This window comes from Siphateles boraxobius, unplaced genomic scaffold (assembly GCF_051911475.1).
Source record: "Siphateles boraxobius isolate OS27281-9 unplaced genomic scaffold, OSU_SipBor_1 26, whole genome shotgun sequence".
In the NCBI taxonomy this organism is placed as follows: domain Eukaryota; kingdom Metazoa; phylum Chordata; class Actinopteri; order Cypriniformes; family Leuciscidae; genus Siphateles; species Siphateles boraxobius.
Window position 1 is genome coordinate 12,845,000 of NW_027508876.1, and position 21,881 is coordinate 12,866,880.

General features: G+C 36.0%; 2 protein-coding genes across 5 annotated transcripts; both read right to left on the reverse strand.

The window, feature by feature from the left end:
* Positions 1-21: 21 nt before the first annotated feature.
* LOC143751702 (uncharacterized) lies at positions 22-15,910 on the reverse strand. 3 transcript variants are annotated; one of them, XM_077244350.1, is made up of 11 exons: positions 15,875-15,910; positions 12,718-13,134; positions 9,900-10,961; positions 8,934-9,110; positions 6,340-6,636; positions 5,821-5,906; positions 5,492-5,598; positions 4,949-5,092; positions 4,301-4,429; positions 1,320-1,589; positions 22-1,224 (listed from the first exon to the last, which is right to left on the reverse strand). In XM_077244350.1, exons 2-11 carry the CDS (start codon positions 12,864-12,866, stop codon positions 1,009-1,011), a joined length of 2,637 nt encoding a protein of 878 aa, XP_077100465.1. In that variant the 5' UTR covers positions 12,867-13,134; positions 15,875-15,910; the 3' UTR covers positions 22-1,008. The 3 variants fall into 3 exon arrangements, with proteins under 3 accessions (XP_077100465.1, XP_077100464.1, XP_077100466.1); XM_077244349.1 differs by lacking the exon at positions 15,875-15,910 and adding an exon at positions 14,940-15,244; XM_077244351.1 differs by lacking the exon at positions 15,875-15,910 and adding an exon at positions 14,940-15,244 and having other exon boundaries at positions 22-1,220; positions 1,316-1,589.
* Positions 15,911-16,415: 505 nt separating this feature from the next.
* Positions 16,416-19,317, reverse strand: otulina (OTU deubiquitinase with linear linkage specificity a). Of its 2 annotated transcripts, none has more exons than XM_077244367.1 (3): positions 19,050-19,317; positions 18,694-18,815; positions 16,416-17,207 (listed from the first exon to the last, which is right to left on the reverse strand). In XM_077244367.1, exons 1-3 carry the CDS (start codon positions 19,158-19,160, stop codon positions 16,811-16,813), a joined length of 630 nt encoding a protein of 209 aa, XP_077100482.1. In that variant the 5' UTR covers positions 19,161-19,317; the 3' UTR covers positions 16,416-16,810. The 2 variants fall into 2 exon arrangements, with proteins under 2 accessions (XP_077100482.1, XP_077100483.1); XM_077244368.1 differs by having other exon boundaries at positions 18,694-18,787; positions 19,050-19,162.
* Positions 19,318-21,881: the final 2,564 nt, after the last annotated feature.

A 21,881-nucleotide genomic window follows, 5' to 3' on the forward strand; every position in this document is an offset into this window, starting at 1 on the left:
TATTAAAGTGAGAGGCTGAAATGAGTCAAAGAATATTTTATTCATATTTTCTCAAATGATCTTGCCTTCCAGTTCTTGAAAAAATTAACTTTTTACAACCAATACTGTATAACTTTTTGTATGTTTGGCAATTAAGTTATTCTGTTTTAATCTTCAGTGATGAATACAAAATTTCAGATGAATGGAAAAAAAGGAAAAAAAGTGCAAGTAGTTGTTGCTTAACTCCACAATAAGCTAAATATTAAGTTATCTTGAACTCTTCTTGGCATCTGTGTTTCATCAGCTGCCTGTTAACGTGATTCATGCACGTTATTGTTGCTTTCAGTGTCTGTTAAGAACATGTAAACATAACATGATGGCAACCAAAATAATTAAGTTAGTCGAAGTGCTCTAATTTGAAAACTGGCAATATTTTGTGTAGAACCTCAATTAAACAGTTAAAAAAACAGTCATGGCAGTAAAAATCAAAACCAGTATGGGAAACTTCTACTGTCACAATGAGTCCATATATACGTAGCAATGAAATGATAAAAATGACAGTCTCTAACAATATAAATTAAGAACTTACAGTAAGACCATTACCTCATTTCCCTTACTATACCCACAACACATTCTTTTGAATTAAAATTCTCTAAAATTATTGTTGTAAACTCTTTAGTATTTTTTTTTTTTAAACATTGACAACACCATTTCCAACAGTGGATAATACAAACAAATATCACGCTTAAAGTAAAAAGGCAGTAAGGTTTTTCTTTTCCTTTCTGAATCCGTGTTAGTCATCACAGCTTTTCTGGACAGACAGATGTTCATTCTGTGATTCATTTTGGGGGTAAAAACCTGAGCACTTCTGCTTGCAATTTGATCACGGTAAATTGCTGTAAATTCCCTTCATCTTCTCATTCATCGGATGACCAACCGGATGACCGACCAGAATTAATATTCTGCCATATCAGAAACAAAACATCATGTCACTTTGTAGATCAGATTTGTTCTGAGAAGTCTCTGTTGTTAGGTCATCGTGATATCTTCTCCGTGCTGGTGTTGAACGATCCTCCTGACAGGGACGTTGTAATGGCGATCGTCCTCTGTGACGATACACACACAGGGCCACTCCTGCTTGTGGTCATCTGGGTAATGTGACACAAACTCCTCTGTGTCTGTCATGTACAGACGGAAGGCTTGAATGGTGTGTTTTAAGGCATAGCCCAATAGAAACATCTCTACCTACAACACACAAAGCAAATATTTAACTTGTACTTTTTTTTGCCAGATTAAAGAGAGAGAGCTGTAAGCAAGTTTGTCAGTGTCACCGTACTTGCCTGTTCTACCCCTCCACTGAAGCCGATCTGGCTCAGGTGATTGGCCAGGAGGGTTTTGGGGTTTTCTGATGTGTCGCGGGCAAAAAGAAGCCAGCAGAACACAGGCACTTCTTGATCTGCCACCATGTTGTGATGAAGCTCAATGGCTTTGGCCAGCATCAGAAACTTGAGTGCTTCTAGAAGACCATACTCCTCTTCTCCACCCTGAAACACACGCTCACACAGATTCTGCTTCTCCTCTGGGCTCTCACAGGTCACTGCTTCCTGCCACTGAATAAACAACAAAGACAGACATGAAAACACAGAAGTTATGATGATGTTTTTATCTGATTTACTACACAAGGTGCTTCAGAAACTGAATTTCTGAAGGCTGCGAGAATCAAGTACTCCATGATGCTGAAAATTCAGCTTTGCCATCACAGGGATAAATTGCGTTTTAAAAAAGAGTTTAAAATTGACAAATATTTCACAATATTACAGTTTTTGCTATATTTTGGATCAAATAAATGCAGTCTTGGTGAGCAGAAGAGACTTCTTTTAAAAACAAAAGATTATTTCTTCCCCCTCTTTTTAGTCAACTTTAGCATGGGTGTGTTCACGCAAGCTATCCACTGTGTGTATATATATATATATATATATATATATATATATATACGACAAGACACAGTAGAATGCAGTTCTGTACTGGCGTGCATTTGTGAATCTCCTGTCTGTGTGACACACACATGACTTGTGCGCACAAAAAGCCACTTCAGGCAGTGCTTGAACAGACAAAAACACAAAATTATGCCAAAATACCTGTTTTTTCTAGTATCCTCACAAGCTCACAAGCATAAAAGTTGTTATATTTTTTAAAGCCTTATAAATGTTAAAATTGCCAGCTTTCAATTATACTGTCATGCTGAATGACTGAAATTAACGGCTGAAATTGAGAAAAAAAATTCTCAAACATTTCCTAAAGACATCAGTAGCAGTATTGGTATCGGTGATACTGGCCTTCTTTCATAAACAGACGATATTTAAAATATATGCTACTGTCTTCATCTTGTTTCAACATTAATTTGGAGATTAAATGTGAAATTTTAATATTAAAATAAATATTAATCTAAAAATCTAAAAATCGAAATATATATATATATATATAAGTATAAGGTATAATGAAGTATAAAGTATAATAAGTATAAAGGTGTACCAAGCCTATGTATTCGACACACTGTTCAAAAGCAGCAAAACATGGACCCTATATTCCCACTAAGAACGCAGAATCAATGTTTTCCATCTACGCTACGCAATCTAAGTAGGATTGAGAATCTCCTGACTGGACCACTTTCCAAACAAAAATGTGCAGGCAGAGATACCTAGTATGTTTGCTTTGCTAACCAGAGACATCTACACTGGCTTGGTCACTTTAGACGTTCATCTATATGAGGCCAAATCATCACCCCTCCATCACCGTGCTTGACAGTTGTTCTGTGTGTGCTGATATGCTGTGTTTTGTTTTCACCAAATGTGGCGCTGTGTATTATGGCCAGACTTCTCCACTTTGGTCTCCTCTGCCCAAAGGACATTGTTCCAGAAGTCTTGAGGTTTGTTCAGAAGCAACTTTGCAAACCAAAGCCGTGCTGCCATGTTCTTTTTAGAGAGATGAGGCTTTCATCTGGCAACCCTTTTCCAAACAATCCATACTTGTCCACTCTGCTTCTAACTGAACTGCCATGAACTTGAGGCCTGTAGAGTCTGAGATGTAGCTCTTGGGTTTATTTCAGTTTCTCTGAGCAGTTCACGGTTTGACCTTGGGGTGAATTTACTGGGACGTCCATTCCTGGGAAGATTGGTCTTGAATGTTTTCCGAAAAATTTTCCTCACTGTAGAATATTGCTATTTTCTTCTGGAAACAGACTTTGTTGCATTTTCCTGTTATCTCTGTAAAGCTGCTTTGAAACAATCTGTATAGTAAAAAGTGCTATATAAATAAATGTGACTAGAATGATGGACTAAAAGTGTTTAGAAATGGCCTTGTAAAGCTTCCTAGATTGATGGCAATAACAATTGATTCTTTAAGATCATTGCTGATGTCTTTCCTCCTTGGCATTGTGTTAACACACATCTGAATGCTCTAGACCAGCAAACTGACAAAACTTCTGCTTTTTTAGAGTTGGTCACAATTGCTAATGATCAGTTAATCAAAGGCTGCGTTTACATTTGGCATTAACATGTGACTCTGTATCTGGATGTTGAATTTTTTTATTGTTTCAGCATGTTTATTAATCTTCCATTTCTGTCAATATAGTCATTGCACGCTATTACCTTAAACCCAGAAGATCGATGATGTGACTTGTTTAACATGATCAACCCAGTTATTTTTGTATGATCGTATTCCTTCCTTCAAAAAACTTAATTTGATCTAAGACTGAAGATTGCGCAGGAAACTAAAGTGAGTGAGTGAAAGCAATTGAGACATTGTTTAATTTGTATCATCTTTACTCTTAATCTGATGTCGTGCCACGACCTAATTTAAATATTATGCAGGAAACAGAAATCCGATCGGTTATCCTGATACAGAGGCTACTTAATGTGAACTAATGTAAACGCGCCATGTCCTGATTGGCTAATGATCTGATCTGCTTGATCAGATCACGGTGATCCCATGTTAATACCAAGTGTAAACGCAACCAAAGACATTTGATTAGCAGCGCATGACTGCTACTTACCCTCTTAAATCCTATGGAAGCAGTGAAGGTGCACTTAGTTTGTCACACATGGCTTCTCCATTTTGGCCTAGTTTTTGTTAAATAAACCATGAAACAGTGTAATATGTCATGTGTTATTGTTCATCTGAGATTGTATTTACCTAATTGTACGACCTGACAGGGACCAGATGTTTTTTTTTTATTATGCATGATACATAAAACCATAGAGATTCAAAAGGGTGTACTTTACTTTTTACATGTATAGGCTACATATACTGTATAGAGATTCACCTTTTTCTTAAGGAGATCCATATAGCATTTCAGTCTCTCCACAGAGTCCTCTTCACTTGCCCACTTGCATTCTGGGGGAAACAACCATCCACCAATCAAATGCTCCCGAGCTTCAATCATCTCTGGCAACTGTGAGAATAATCAGCAGCTGTTAATCTGAGCTAGAAAGCCTCACATACAGTGTTATCTTATAAACCCTAGAGGCCATATTTAATCTAAAACAAATGAAAATGTAAAGCATGCTTTTAGTTGAAAGGAAAGTTTGCTGATTTTCAACCAATCATGTTGGTAGTAAATAATGAACAATGTTTACTCTTTCTCCACCTTACCTGCACCCACACGTCCCGGTTTATTTGTCAGCAAAAGTCTGCCAGATGATGCGTTTTGAAATATTGGACAGCTCAAGGGCTTTTGTTAGTTTTAAAATACAGATTGTAATTTTGCATTTTTGTATTCCTGCCAATAGACAGTCAGATCAAACCCAGACCAATAGTCATGTAGCAACGATTTAAAAAAGAAAAAAAAATCATCTACTGCATAGATGGCCAAGTTTTATCAAAAGCCCATCTTGCTAGCAATGAATTACCCATTTAATGAACAATTGATTATGGCATCTACCCTGACTGAGGTCTAGAGGGTTCTCCTCACCAATAGAAAGCCTTCATCCTGTATCCAGGTGGGCATGTTTGTGCTGGTCGCCAGCACCTGGAACAGCGTGGCACGGAGGGCACAGTAATTATCTCCTCTGACTCTCCTCACACCGCTGAAGCTATGGGACATCTCACTGTAGCCCTGAAACAAACACACTGATGCAAGTCAGACTTCAACAACAACACAGACAGGTCAAACTAGAGTACAGTGGCCCCAAAAAGCATTTGGACACTTTAAGCACACTTCTTAAGTGTTATTTATTTATCTTAGGGCAGGGGTGTCCAAACTCAGTCACTGTCCTGCAGAGTTTACTTGGCCCTCCAGGACAGTGGCCCTCCAGGACTGAGTTTGGACATCCCTGTCTTAGGGCATAAACTCAAGATTTTAACTTTTTTCTTTTTCTTTTTTTTTTACACATATTTCAACAAAATATCAAACTTAATTACATTTATTTAAAAAATAGTATGCTTTTAACCACACCATTTTACAGGAAAAAAAAGAAAAGAAAAAGAAACAAGAAAATATATTGAGTTAGGTCACCTTTCTGATGAGAGTGCTTTTGGTCGTGTTCCCCTTCCATTCTTGCTCACTGTAGGCCAGTATGTCCACAGCTGGTGCTAAGCTACATCTGGTCTCTACACCAGGAACTAGACAGGAAGAAAAACACAAATACCCGATGAGGTGGATGCAGAAAAACTTTGGACCAGTATCTTTAAAAACAAAACAACAGGGCCCAATCACATTTTCAGTGATTTGATTGTCTCTAATACTTTTCCTTAACTGCAATGGTATTGGCTGGTGGATTGCATATAATCACTGATATTGCTATAGTAGAGACATAACGTGACAAACAAATCAATCTTTAATACTTGTGAGCTCTAGTAGTGGTTTGGATGGCTTGTTATTGCTGGCTCCCATTTCAATGTCCTCTGCTCCCAGATACAGGTTTGCACTCCTACAAAAAAAAGAGGAACTATCATGAATATGATATTCACAATGATAAACAGTCATGAGGAGTCTAGTTAGAAGAGCTATATTAAAGTACAACATGTAAAACTCACATCCAAAAGATAATGATTCATCATGAAGGGCAAATTTAACTGTCTGGATCTAAAGAAGCTTTGTCCTGATTTTTTTAGTTCTTCTATATCAGTTCTTTACACTTTTTTATATATATATTCATATTTTAGTGAAAATTTCAATAAAAATTTAAACATAAAGTAGTTCCGGTTCAAGGAGTTGCAAGACTATACTCACAATACTGCATTCTCTAGTCTTCATTCATTTGTCTAATTAACAATTGATTCTGATGTCCAAATGCTTCCTAACCATCTGCTTTCCAAACTAAAGGTATTGCTGGAAAGACTGAATTCAAGAATGATACATACTCATCCAGTGGCTCTTGCACTTCCTCCACGCTCTCTTCTGTCTCTTTTACATGTATCAGCTTTATCTCTACCGTGCTACTTCTAAAAATGATATCTTCTTTTTTGGAGTCGGAAGTGTCTTCTTTTCCCTCATTTTCCTGGGCAACACTAGCTTCCTCTTCCTGTTTTTCCTTTTCCTCTTCTGTTTGTTGAGGTCCAGTCTCTGAAACACCTTTTACAACTTCCTCCAGTAATTTTGCATCGCTCGCCACAGTAACATCACCTTTGGCCTCAGAGTTTTCTACAGCAACAGAATCCCTGTAAACGGGAAATGGTTGAGTGGTTATTAGGCAATTCTGACAAATATGACACAATTTGGTGTTTCAATACTTTTTAATAACATTAGAGGCATGTTTTATACGTATATTTTAAATTTCATTTTCTTTTTCATACTTTTTGCTATTATTTTATGCTATTCTATTGCCATTAACTACATTAAGACCAAAAGTTAGAAACTCTAAGACCTTTTTTTTTATGTTTGTGAAAGGAGTCTCATATGTTTACCAAGGCTGCATTTATTTGATAAAGTAAAACAGTAATACTCTGAAATATTATTTTTAGAATATAAAACAGCTGTTTCATTACTCAAAACCGCAATCATGGTAAGACTGCCGACCTGACTGCTGTCCAGAAGGCCATTTCATTGACACCCTCAAGAAAGAGGGTAAGTAGGCTGTTCCCAGAGTGCTGTATCAAGGCACCTCAGTGGGTAGTCTGTGGGAAGGAAGAAGTGTGGCAAAAAACGCTGCACAACGAGAAGAGGTGACCGGACCCTGAGGAAGATTGTGGAGAAGGACCGATTCCAGACCTTGGGGGACCTGCGGAAGCAGTGGACTGAGTCTGGAGTAGAAACATCCAGAGCCACCGTGCACAGGCGGGTGCAGGAAATGGGCTACAGGTGCCGCATTCCCCAGGTCAAGCCACTTTTGAACCAGAAACAGCGGCAGAAGTGCCTGACCTGGGCTACAGAGAAGCAGCACTGGACTGTTGCTCAGTGGTCCAAAGTACTTTTTTGGGATGAAAGCAAATTTTGCATGTCATTCGGAAATCAAGGTGCCAGAGTCTGGAGGTAGACTGGGGAGAAGGAAATGCCAAAATGCCTGAAGTCCAGTGTCAAGTACCCACAGTCAGTGATGGTCTGGGGTGCCATGTCAGCTGCTGGTGTTGGTCCACTGTGTTTTATCAAGGGCAGGGTCAATGCAGCTAGCTATCAGGAGATTTTGGAGCACTTCCATCTGCTGAAAAGCTTTATGGAGATGAAGATTTCATTTTTCAGCACGACCTGGCACCTGCTCACAGTGCCAAAACCACTGGTAAATGGTTTACTGACCATGGTATTACTGTGCTCAATTGGGCTGCCAACTCTCCTGACCTGAACCCCAGAGAGAATCTGTGGGATATTGTGAAGAGAACGTTGAGAGACGCAAGACCCAACACTCTGGATGAGCTTAAGACCGCTATCGAAGCATCCTGGGCCTCCATAACACCTCAGCAGTGCCACAGGCTGATTGCCTTCATGCCACGCCGCATTGAAGCAGTCATTTCTGCAAAAGGATTCCCGACCAAGTATTGTGCATAACTGAACATAATTATTTGAAGGTTGACTTTTTTTGTATTAAAAACACTTATTTTATTGGTCGGATGAAATATGCTAATTTTTTGAGATAGGAATTTTGGGTTTTCATGAGCTGTATGCCAAAATCATCAGTATTAAAACAATAAAAGACCTGAAATATTTCAGTTGGTGTGCAATGAATCTAAAATATATGAAAGTTAAATTTTTTTTAATAATGAACTTTATCACAATATGCTAATTTTTTGAGAAGGACCTGTATATATATATATATATATATATATATATATATATATATATATATATATATATATATATATATATATATATATATATATATAGTAATTTTAAAATATATATTTTAAATATTCCTGTGATAGCAAGAATGAATTTTCAGCAGCCATTACTCCAGTTTGGAGTAACTGATGATTCTTCAGAAATTATTAGAATATGTGCTGTCTAAATGTGGCCATTTCATAGCCTTAAACTGAGTCAAAGGTCACTATAATCTACAATCAAGAAAAACATGTTCTCAAAATAAATATGAAAGGAATGCTGCTCAGACAGCAACTGTCTTGAGGAATTGTAAAAACACCTGATAAAAACTACTTACACCTGATACATCAGTAGCCTAACACATTAAAACATTATATAAATATTATTACCCACAAGAAGAAGAGACACAGCCATCCATATAACAAATGTATGGTGTTAAAACAAACAGTGACTCATTTAAGAAGACAAAAATCAGATTTCTGCAAGTAATGTTGACACAATATCACTACACTGATCCTAGTGTTTGTACGAAATAGTCAGTTGTTTAGCTTGGTGTGACATTAACTTTGTCAATTCATTGGTGCTATTATGAATGGTGTGATTACACTGCAAACTAATAACTACACTTAATCGCAGAACATTTTTCTGAACTCATGAGAGTTTTGCGCCACCTAATGGTAATAACTGAACAAGAGGAAGTACTAACTTCATTGTGTCAGTGGCTCTGGTTTTCTCAATGGGGCTTGATGGCACTGAGGCACATGTGGAGTCCAGGCCATTCTCAGTGGCTTCTGTAGGCTCATGCTCTTGCTCTGCAACCTTTTCACTCGTTTCTAGATCTGTCATAACATCTGTGACTTCAGGTTTGTTCTGCTCAATAGTGCTGTAATAGAAAAGACAGACTGGTTAGAATTCCACACATTTCAACTAAAACTAAAACCATAAAAACCTTTATATGAAATAAACATTAACTGAAATAAAATACAATATAGAAAACTTGTTTATTTAAGCTAGTTGCCAAGGTAACATTTCTAGTTTTTAATTTGTTTAACTTGATGTACAAAAATAAAGAAAATAAAATTAATAAAAATGAAGACAAAATCTAAAAATAAAAACTAATTCAAAATATTTATAAAAACTATAATAGTATCTCAATGATACTAAAATAATTGGGGTGAACGATAAGACTAAAATCTTAAATCACGATAGAGCAATTCATTTTATATATATACACATCACAAAATAGTAATTTTTTATGAAAATAAGGTTAAGATGCCAAAATTTAAGACGACATAGGAATGTCAAAATTAACAATTTCAATGTCACAGCAAAAACTAATACTAGTCTAACTAATGCAAGAAAAATGTTCTCAGGCTTATTGAAAACAAGTAAACATTAAATAATAAAATAGGAACAAAGAAATGAATTATTCAAGCAAGAACCAAATTTAGTTCTCTTTCACATCTAACAATGGTTTAAATAGATTGCATTTTAAAATACAATTAAAACGCTTGCAAAAGATCAACTTTCATGATGATGCAGTACTGCAATGTAATATCGATTGCCAAATTTCTGCAGTTTGTCATCGGCCACCCCTAACATGGACAATTAAATTCCAGATGCGTAGGAAAATTTCTTTCCAATTTTATTTTATTTTTAATTAATTCATTACCTGTCAGTGTGTGTAGATGGCTTAGATGGCAGTTGCTCTTGGCTCTCAGTTTCCAAGGCTTCCTCACTTGTTTTCTGGACTATGCCTTCTTCTTGAGGCAGCTTTTCCACATCTATGACATCAGCATTTCTTTCATTCTCAGAGTCCTTCACGAGACCATTTTCAATGCCAGGAGAGAGTGCATCGGTAATATCCACACCTGGAGAAGAAACTTCATGTGAATGTTCCTGAGTTTGAGAAGCTTCAGATGTTTCATGCTTCTGTCCTTCCATCTCAGAATGGGTATCCTCCTCCACTTCAGCTGTTGGCACAGTGACGGGTTCCTCAGCAGTAACTTCAGCTATGCTTTTCTCAATAACATCCGACTCATTAGACTGTGTTAAAACACACATGTCAGGTTCTGTGCTGCTGTTGTCCATCAGCGAATTATCCCCAGTGTCATTAAGACCAGCCTTTTCATGCGTCACTTCATAGGTGTCATTCAGAGGCAGTTCCTCGGTTTGGATCATTTCCTTCTCATCTGCAATCATCTCCACATGTGTTTCTGGATCTGGTCCGGAGAAGTTCTTCTCAGCTTCTACCTGAGTAAGCGCAGTTACCTCCTGAACAGGTGTTTCCTTAACAGGTGTCTCCTCAGCAGGTGCGACTGTTGAGTCTGAACTTGTTGCGGTGGCACCTGCATCATCTGTCATCTGAGCAGCTGTGATATCTATCTTTTCAATTGATCCATGCTGACCCTCTATCTGCCCTTTCACTGAGGCAACTATCTCGGCAGGTGCTTCGACTGTGTCTTGAGGTGCTTCAGAAACTTCTCCAATGTTTTGGATTTCTTCAGTAAATTCAGTCTTTTTTTTTGGCAATTCTTTACTTAAGATTATAGCTTGTGTTTGAGCAGTTTCAGGTGAAACATTGTCATTAAGTTCAGGAGCAAGAGAGACTTCGGTGTGTAACATTGATATTGTTGTAGAGTAAGAGCTCTGTGCTTCAGGAATTTGAGCCTCTGCATTTGGCTGCTTGGTTACAATCAATTCATCCAGTTGTGGTTTTGTTTCTTCTTTATGCCTGTTGAATTGAAATGCATTTAAGTCAAATGTGGATGTTATGTACATGAAAAACAGGATTTACAAGTTTGATGTACCACTCAAACATGAACAACATAAAGCTCTCTCCAGACCATCTAGGAAAAATAAGATTAAAAAAAAGCGAGCTGCAAAAAGTTTTTTTTTTTTTTTTTGATGGCCGATGCTGATATCTTAGCAAAAGTAAATAATTCAGAAATTGTCGCAATACTGACATCAATATTATGAGGACATAACCATTATACTATATGCATTTGACATGTAAATGTCGTCTTTTCATTCGTTTTGGCTGGAAATTTTTCTGAGACCTGGAAACCTTGGCCACCACTGTAGAGATACATTCAGAGAGCACTTGGTACATATTTACATTATTTCCTGGGAATGCCCTGCACTTTTTCCTTTCTGGTCTAAGCTTGCTCACGACATATCCCTTTTAGACAAGGATATGTTTTTGACTCCAGAACTTTTCTTTCTAAATAACTTCTCTGAATTGGCATTGTCTCCGAGAAACATACTTTTAAATAAAATCCATTGTTTTGGGTTTTTTTATGTAAAATGTATTTTGTTTTTATGAAAATGTTCTATTTATCTATTGATTAGTTATTTTATTTTTTACCTTTTCCACTGCAATGTCTTGCAATTCCTTAGCACAGTATAAGTCTACCTGGTGGGTGGGTGGGAGGATTGGTGGTGTGGGTTATTCTTTAATATGTTGTATATTTTTTCTAATATTGAACTGACTACTCAATAAAAACAATTGTTCACAAAAAAAGTATATTGAGTACATGAATTCGGGCACTTTATTATGAAAAAATACTTTGCTTGTAACATATTCATGCAACATTTAGCCGTAAATAAATTATAAATGTCAGCTAGATTATGTTCATTACCTGTCTAGCGATGTATGTTTATGCTGAAATATAATTAAATAATGGTTTGTATTTTTATGCTTTAAATTCTGGTAAGGGAACATAGTGAGCATCGATGCTCTCCACTGATCTATATACATTTATTTATTTATTCAGGCTGTGTACGAAATCGCCCCCTATACTCTTAAATAGGGTACTATTTGAGGGGACAGCTAATTGTACTGGTGTCCGAAAACATGGTGGACATTATCGAGTGCAATCCCAAAATGCACTGCAATAACTAGTGTAGAACTGATGTTTGCTTAACGGATAGAGCATACCCATAATGCACTGTGAGAGTCACGCACTGAATGAATTCCCACGTCTGACCAGAAGACGGCATCAATAGCTAAATCATCCATCCATTTTCCAAACCGAACCAGTTTGCTAAGTTTCAAATAATTATTAAACAATTATTAAGCAAGCACAAACTATGCAAAAGTGGCAGTCCCTCCAGCACACCCAGTATCTGAATTCACTCCCTAGTTTTCATTCACTCCCTCAAGTGAACTATATTAGTGGACTGATGTAGGGAATAGTGAATGAGGGTGTGGGTGATTTCGAACACAGCCATAGACGCTCCCTGGATTTCACGGTGCATTGTAGGACTTTTTAGGGAGCAAACGTTTCAGTGCAATGGAAGGATTTTGCAATTGAGATAGCCCTTAAAATTGCAGACTCCCCGATCAGTGCCCTGATAACAACTAGGGAGCTAAATGAGATCTTTGCTGTTCCATAAGCGCCACCTACTGTCAGAGAGTGAATTTGCATTTTCATTGTCACCGGAAAATGTATAAATATGAGAAATTCAACAAGTTAAAAGTACTTTACCTGTGCTCCTCATCTGATATTGGACTGCCGACATCTGTTCCTGCCCTAGTTGATGTCTTTGATTCAGAGCTGTTCAGCAAACCTTTAGTCTCATCCTCTGTATGGTCACATGGGTTTTTTTTCCCACAACAGTCCCAACTGTTCCCCATGTTGGCACAGGATACAGGGATAGTTTTCAATAAATCCACTTTTCTGGGTTTAAGTTCTGACTGAAGGATGTGCAGTTATCAAGTGCAAGCAGCTTCCACTTCCAGAGGGCTAGCCATATACAAATATTATTTCTCCAGACAAGATCTTACATGTCTTATACCAATACATTTGAGCAGTGTCTGTAAATAAAGTATTTCTGAAAGACTAGTCCAGCTACAGGAGCTGACCAGAAACTGCACTTCTAAGTATCTGGTCATCTGTTCAAACCTGCAGATTAAAAAACAAACACAAAGTCCCACATGAGTATTAAACATGCCATTTCTTCAAGTAAAAATACAGGTTTAGCATTGAAAATCAGTTGTCAACATTCAGAAGATTTTTGTTTGCATATATTGGTAACATGGTAACCAAATTTTCTGCAAAAAGTGTATTGTTATTACTGTAAAACTGCTGTAACATGGTTAAGCAACCATCACAGTCATACAATTTTTAACTAAGTCAAGATCATAATAAGACTCTGAAAGCTATATTATTTTGTTATTTATATTTTATTGTATATACATTTTGTTATATTATTGACAAAATATTGCTATTTTTATAGAAATATCAAAAGGATAAACAACACAGATTTATTTTCACTGCCTTCTTTGATCATATTTACCAAGGGTGCCAATAATTATGACCATGACTGTAGCTCTTTAATGATTTTTTTTTTTAAATCCCTATGGAAAAAAATAATTCTTTCCAGAATCAAAACTGCTGAAAAAGTGGACAGGCACTGTTGACACTCCACTCGTTTGATTTAACTCTGGCTGTGGCCAAAATCATTCCCTTTAGTGCACTATTTGAGGTGAGAAAAACCACATGAATTTCACATGTGCACAAACACATCTGGTCACATGTTAAACACATACTGTACTTTGCACACATAAAATGTGGTTTTGGAAACAGTTCCCATGTGAAATCAATCTGATCACATGTAAAAACATGCTAATTAATTTGTGTTTTTTTCTAGCCATTTACAATAATGTCCGAAACCATATATAGTGGACACTACTGAGTGCACTCAATCCCATAATGCATCTAAATAATGAGTGTACAACCATGTACACTGAGCAGCTAGCCGCTAGAAAATACCCATGCACTGTGAGCGTCGAGTGAATTCCTGCGTTTCTCGTTGGTTACTTATTCAGTGGACTATTATTAGTGAGGTAATGTAAAAAATAGTACTTTGTGCTTTTAAACAAATCGACTGAGTGAATGATTAAAAGACAATGATATAAAGATTGAGTCACCAAACAAAACAAATCTTAACAAATGTTTAGTAAATTAGTCTAAACAAATCTTTTCGCTGAATAGATTCAAGAGATTAGAGTCAGTGGAATGAATTAAACCCCCTAGAAGGTACATTTTTGGTAGGGAGTTTCCATTCTTTGCTTAATATCTTTGACTGATAATACACTAAAATAACCCATGCATGAGCAAATTCAAACTTAAAGCTAAAATACACAATATCACAAAATATTTCATAAGAAGTTACTCCTTGTACCAGAATGACACAATGTAAATAGAAGATTTATAGTTTTCTAACTAATTACTGTATGCTACATCTATTTCAGAAGTCCAGCTAAAATACACAAGGTTAACTCTCAGTTTCGTATTATATATTCAGTTTCATTATATACGTTACATTATAAAATTATATATGCTAATGTTAGTCATTTGAGTTTAATTCTGTTTACATGGACATGGTGTGTGAGAGTTGGTGTTTTGCGGCGCATGGCACAAGCGTCAGCACTCTGAATGTTGACATAGTTTACCAGAGATAATATTGCAACACTCTGTCCTACATGTCAATTTAAAATAACGTTACGTAACAAACAGAGGCTAAAATATTATTTAAGCAAGCCGAATGTATTTAACGGAGATTTCCAAGCTCGGTGTTATTTAATAAGAGCCACCATAACAACTGTCAACATAATCGCGTGGCTGTTAGAGAGATTAATCGATAGTTTATATCGACAAAATCTTTGTCCATGAATGTTAAAATACACAGATGTCATAATTCCTACCTAAATGTGAAGATTTCTCCCTTTACTTGCCAAGACAACCATTTTTGCCTCCAGGTCAGGAAGACCCGACGTGTAATATGACTGAAGTTTCACTTTCCGTCTATACTGCCACAGGAAACCCTGTGAACTTAAGGTTTTTCGAGCTGGTAATATCGGGGTTTTTTTTTAAACCGAGTAACTTAATTTTTTAACCCAAACCCTAAGCAAAAGAGTAAAAGGTCAAGCCAGCGAGTTGCTTAATTTATTTTATTCGCTCTTGTTCTTCATTTAAAGCACTTGAAGAGGGCAGAGCATGGTTTCAGATTAAAGGAACGTAGTGAAATCTGATTCCAAAGGTCTCCACATCCATTAGACGCACATACAGTACACAGCTATCTTACCTATTTACTCAGTTTGTCTAAACTAGGAAAGTTAAAATGGCAGCTGCTTTATCCACCCTTGTGAAAAGTACACTTTAGCATACCTTTAAAATAGTGCTTTTATAGAACAAACTTAAGTGCAATCCGAATGTAATGTTTTCAGACACTTAATTGCATTTTATTTGAAAATAAATGAAAATGACAAGTTTAATATTTATATTTAATTGCAATTAGTTGAACCTAAAAGTTTTTTTGTTTTGCTTTTTTGACCCACTTAAGTAGAACTGAAACGTCTATTCTCCAGTTCCACAGACAGGGTTTAAGCCTAGTCATGGACTAAAATTTGTGTTTGATCTGTTTTGTCTCAAGATAAACACTAGTAATGTTTATAAAAGCTCCTTAAATGTCCTAACCGATCAAAGGTCCAATCCTGGCTTAATTGAAACTCTGTTTGTGAAACCAGGCCTATAAATTCTATTGACAAGCATTTATGGTAAACAAAAATGTAATGTAATTTTGACCTTACATGTAATATAAAAATAACACTACTGTCAGAAGTAAAATCAAGTACTTTACCTGTGCTTCAGGTCATGTAACACATCAACATAGTTGTACTTCTTTAAAGAAAAATACAAAAAGATTATTAAAACATAATGCTTTAAAGTAAACCTTAATTTGACACTATTAGAAGTGCACTTTTCAAAAGTGTACTTATGAAACCGTCATGAAAGTGCCTTTTATTTCATTCAATTTATCTTTGAGTTAAAAAATAAATAAATATATATATATATATATATATATATATATATACACTTTTGATATGACGTATACTACAAGTGCACATTCAATAAAATTAAGCACACTACTTTTTCACAAAGGCAGTCCACTTTCTGATTCATTGAAATTTCAAAAGTTGGTTTATTCATAATTCTGCTGATATTTCCAGAGATGAAACACTACAAAAACACACATTACAAACTGTGTGCCTACTTAGTTACATAATATCCAACCCATGCTCCAAGCTTAAGTTACAGCTCAGTTATGATTACATAAATAGATCATATTTAACTAAATGGCATATTGTAACTTAAGATAAATAAATTACATAACCACTTGATTAGATGAATAACTTTTATTTGGTGGTAAATGTGCAACTCACTAAATTAGGTTGCAGCTCACTATACAGTGTTAATCATACAGATCAATATACAGTAGAAGGGTAATTTAACATTACAAAATGTGTTAGCCATATTATGCTTGAAGAATTGTCATATCATATTTAGAACCATGGGCAATAAATGTAGAGTTGTTGTGCTACTATTCCAGCAAAAATGCAGTTTAACAGAATCACAGCACTTAAATAAAAACAACTCCCTTAAGTACACTATTCATTTGAGTCAAGTAATGTACAGGCTATTTTCTCTCCAGAATTGTGCTTGTTGTTTCCTGCCCACACAGGATGTTATTCAGACGGTCTGCAGCAATGTTCACCACAAACACCCTGGATCCACTTCAATTGTCTATGAGCTGCTGAATGTGAAGTTTTAGTTCTTCAGGAAGCCCCAGTTCTATTACTAGGTCCAAGCAGCACTTCAGCAGCTGTCTTGTAGAGAAAGAACCATGGGAAAGAATTCTTGGTGAACCACAGCAGTCATTGTTCGTTCCATCTCTCCCACAACAGTCCGCATTGTTTGAGCATCTAGATTCTTCATCCTGGTCTCTTTGCTCAACATTTAGGTCCTCCATGTCATCCACCACTTCGGTCACACTAGGCAGAGGCTTCTGCTGGGCTTTTCTCATGGCCTCCACCAGCCCGTCCTCGTGCGTCTCCAATCTCTGGAGCAGATCGGTGACAGACGCTAAAGCTGGGCTTCCAGGGAGCTGAACCTGGCACCAGCACTGCACCGCACTGTGAAAGACGACATGGTCAAAAACCACAGAACATTGGACAGAATAGATTTAGGATTTTGATTCAGGTATAGAGGCCGAAAAATTGATTTTTTTAATAGTTCATTTACTGCATGGTCTCTTTAACAGGAGTGAATGTTTCATGTCACTTCTTCTCAAGCTCACACAGGTGTCCTATCAAAGTAAACAAAGGTGTAAACTTATTAGTTATTTTAGTATAATTTATTTAAGCTGCATGATTAATCGTTAAAAGAATGATTTCAAGCACCCACACAATCTGAACGACAATTCACCTGTCTATTAAACCTTTGGCAAGTACGATCACAGCGAACGTTCAAATCTACGTTTGCGCTGCTGCCGATCCAGGGAGAGCAGTTGTCATGTATAGGTATGAAACAGCTTCACGAACATCGTATTATCATTATTTCTGATACAATAATTCACGTTATCCGATATATTCCGGATATAAACCTTGATGTCAATTATAGCGATCAAAATGGAGTAAAAAAAATCATGAAACGCTGATTCATCCAGTAAGGAAACATGTGAAGTATTTATAAGTGAGTCATTGAATCATTCAGTCGAACCAATTATTTTTTTAAATAATTAATTTAACATTATTTAAATAAACTAGACCAATTAACATTTTGTCAGGACATCTAGTAAATTATGTTTTTTAGTTGTTTATTCAGAATGGTGGAAAATCATGATCTCTATTTTAAACAGATAATTGTGATTCTCAATTTACCCAGAATCATGCATCTCTATTATTACAGCATTTAGCTTTTTTTTTAAGTTTCAGTCATATTGTTGTGTTTTTGCCTGTTTATATGTTATATTTCAATTTAGATCTTTTTGTATTTCAGTTAGTTGATAAGGGAACATTTTCTACTATTTGTTAGTTTTTCATGTGCTTTTTCAGTTTTATTTCCAATAAAGAATATTTTAAATAGTTTTAGTTGATAACAACAACACTACTTGACAAGTTGACAACCAATAAGAACCCAAATTATTGTCTTCTTTGAGCTATTTTTGTTAAAACAAATTCACTTCACTTGATGTTTTGCTGGTCTAATGCAGTGATATCCATACTATTGATGGACATCCTGAGAACTTTAGTTTATAGTTACAAAGTAGCGATAACCTAAAACAACACTAGCAGTTAGGAATTGGTTCCCAAAACACTGGCATACAGGGACAACTCACTAACATTAGTGGAACCTTCTGTTTGCTAGTACTGTAATTTAATAATATGCTCACACCATTTTAAATATGGAGCAGCCACTCAACTCTGTACTTTAATTGTAAAGCATAATCATGGACTTTTTTTTAACTATAGTAAGTGGTGTTAACTTACACCCACAAAATACCTCTAAAATGCTGACAACTATAAGAATAATTTATGTTCATTGGAGGGTGTATTTTGCATGCATTTCTAGTAAAAAGGCCCTTAAATGATGACAAATAAGACAAATGCACCTGCTTACCTCATGATTCCTTTGAGTTGACCGGTGACAGTCATCTTAGTGGCTCCTTCTCTGTATCCCACGTTGAAACCAGCCTGTAGTGAAGCTTCTTTCCCTGCATCAACACCATCTCTGAAACCATCCTGACAGAAAACCACACGGCAGTCGTTTCTAGACTGCGCTGCTTTCACTAGCTACACATCGTGAATGTTGCTTTGTGTGTCACCTCACCGGTGTTTTTAAAAACTCTTACATTGCATGAACGAGAACACTCATTTAGGTTGGGGACAAAAAATACCCCGAATAAAAACCGATACAATATTTCAGAACAAGCATGTTCTGAAAGATTCATCATTGATAAAGAACTGTTGACGTACCTTTGCGCGTTTTTCCATGTTGTATTTCCATTCTTTGTTCTGCAGACTGATATCATCCACATCCTCGTCGAACACATCCTCACTAGACGCCACTGATTTCACCCATGACATGTTTGCAATCTACGAATCGCGACAGTTAATCTCACTGAGTGTGAACTCAACGTTAAAGGTGTCCAATCAGTAAAAGATGCTCGTTTCGGCCTCTCTGACAGGATTCATAAACCATTTTCCCATCCACGTGGTCATGTGACTGACGTCTTCAGAATGCATATGAAGCTGTTTTCTTCTTCTGGTCATTTCTGGGTGTATTCACACCACATTGCCGCCTGCTGGTCTGCCTCTGCACCACAATATTTTATTTAAATACAGTGTGTGTGTGTGTGTGTGTGTGTGTGTGTGTGTGTGTGTGTGTGTGTGTGTGTGTGTGTGTGTGTGTGTGTGTGTGTGTGTGTGTGTGTGTGTGTGTGTGTGTGTGTGTGTGTGTGTGTGTGTTTTTACAGTCTATGATATATTTTATATACAATTTACCTGAGATTCAAAAATGAAATAGTTACATGAGTATGAGTATAAATCAAAGTAAAATCTCTCTTTTAAATTTAAAGTTTTATTGATATTATTCTGGGTAAAAAAAAAAATATATAATAATATAATATCTGCCAAGCACATTTATTGGTCAGGTTTCACCTCAACATCAAATATATGAAATAAGTAATTAGAAAAAGAACCATTTTATTTATAAATGTATATGAGGAAGGCATTTCTCTGACAAAAACTACAGCTACAGGTTTTATTTTACGAGGCACGTTATCCGTTATTAATATTTCATGGGATCTCTCTTGTTTTGGCATGTGTTCATAATTTCATAATTCATCATTTGTATGACTGGCTAAAAATGATGTCCACAAAGTTCAGCATGTTTCATTGTGTTATCACAAATAAAACAATTGACTTCAAGCACAACTAAGCAATGTACTTACAAATCTTTAACAAATGTTGTCACTACTGTATATCAATAACAATGCCATAGTTAAACAATGTGCATATTGCTAATTTAATACCTGCAAAAATGTGGGATTTTGTTTTATTATATTATGAATAGTACCCAATGAATAGGTGCCTGTAAGGTAATTTTGTTTATTTATTTTAATTGAATTGATTTAATTTAATTAATTAATGTAAAACTAGTTTTGTTAATTGTATTATTATTATTATTACTACTACCACTACTATATTACTATTTACATACAGTAGTTAGAACATTCTATTTGTCCTTCCGATTTCAAATTTGCTGTTTTCACTGGCATGACAAAAAACTGTTATAGGTTAGGCAATCAATGCAATGTTGCAATCTAAGAAAAAAAGAAGTGAAATATTAATTATAAAATCAAACATTAATATGAATAATATTACCAAAATGAAATATAAATAGTGCAGTAAAAAAGTCAAATAAATTAAACGTAAATAAAAAAGTGTCATATTTAGCCCAGTAAAAGTATGTGTCCTGTATGACCGCTAGATGGCGCTAGGTTCATATTAAACTGTGTCTGCTTCGACAGACTGCTTTGAGTTGATCACCGGACAGTCAGTTTTGCAATGAATGAATCGAAAGTGAAAACATATTTAGTGAAGCTAATGTCATTGCTCAACGACACAAATATATTTTTTTAACTCTTCATTTGAAATTAAAGGAGCTGACAGTGTGACAGTTTTACCTACTCGTAGCTAGGCTGAATGGGCCAATTAGACAAAGTGAAGGAGGGAACTGAAAGCATTATAAGATACATTGAATTAAAGTGTCAATACACTTAAAAAACAAAACTTTATCTCAAAAAGTGCCATGTTTAATGAGGAGTCTAATTAATTTGGCTAATCTAACTCTTTGAAGTATTATGTTACATATGCTAAAATAGAGCAGTCGCCTAATGTGAAGAGGATTAATTTACCTCAACAGAACTGTGACCTTTACAATTATGCTAATTAAAACACATCATTTATCTTTATGGTTATTTCAGGACAGGGCTAATTTTCAGGTATGCATCTTTTAAAATAAGCTCTATATATGAGACATCTGTCATCCTCAAAGGTGCCTTGTGTAACTGTGAATAGTGCTTGGTCCTGGTTATAAATTATGTCTCATAATGGGCCTGAATCTTACAAGCTTGTATGATGGTTCAGACAGTGAAGTGGCGCAGCAGGTGAGAGTTTTATAAGAAGAGAATCATCCTCTATTGCCCTGTGGGTAGAAATGTATCCATTTAGGGTTCTTTCCTCACCGTTAGCACTTTGTCCAGTGCTGATATCAGAGTGGAAAATCCAAATTCATCACAGGTGCTGGGAACCCTCAGGAATCCATGGTGAAATCTAATTGAAAAAAACACCATACAGTGATGTTACTGCTTAGACTCAATGGAAAAGTTAAACAGCTAAGCATGTTTCAGCTTACTAGTAGACTTTCAGAAATGAAAGTACACTCACTCATCGCAGTAAGCATCTAGCGAAATTATCATAAAAGGCCTATTTTACGTAGGGTGAATGAATGCAGTCAACTAGGCCTGTTTAGTTGCAGTAATTATGAATTTAAAATATCAAACATTTCAAAAGATTTATAAATGTTCAAATCATTTCTACATAAGAAAATATGGATTTTTGAAAATTGTATTTTTATTTTTATATACTCACTGCCTTTCAGAGCTGAAAGCATATTCACTCATATAAGCTACCTTTAGGTAAGGGGGTTGTATCAGGTAAAATGGGCCATCAGGTAAAATGGGCCATTTAAGGTTTGGGGGTCCCAGCCCCTCTGGAATTTAGAGCCAATTACTGCAAAAGATT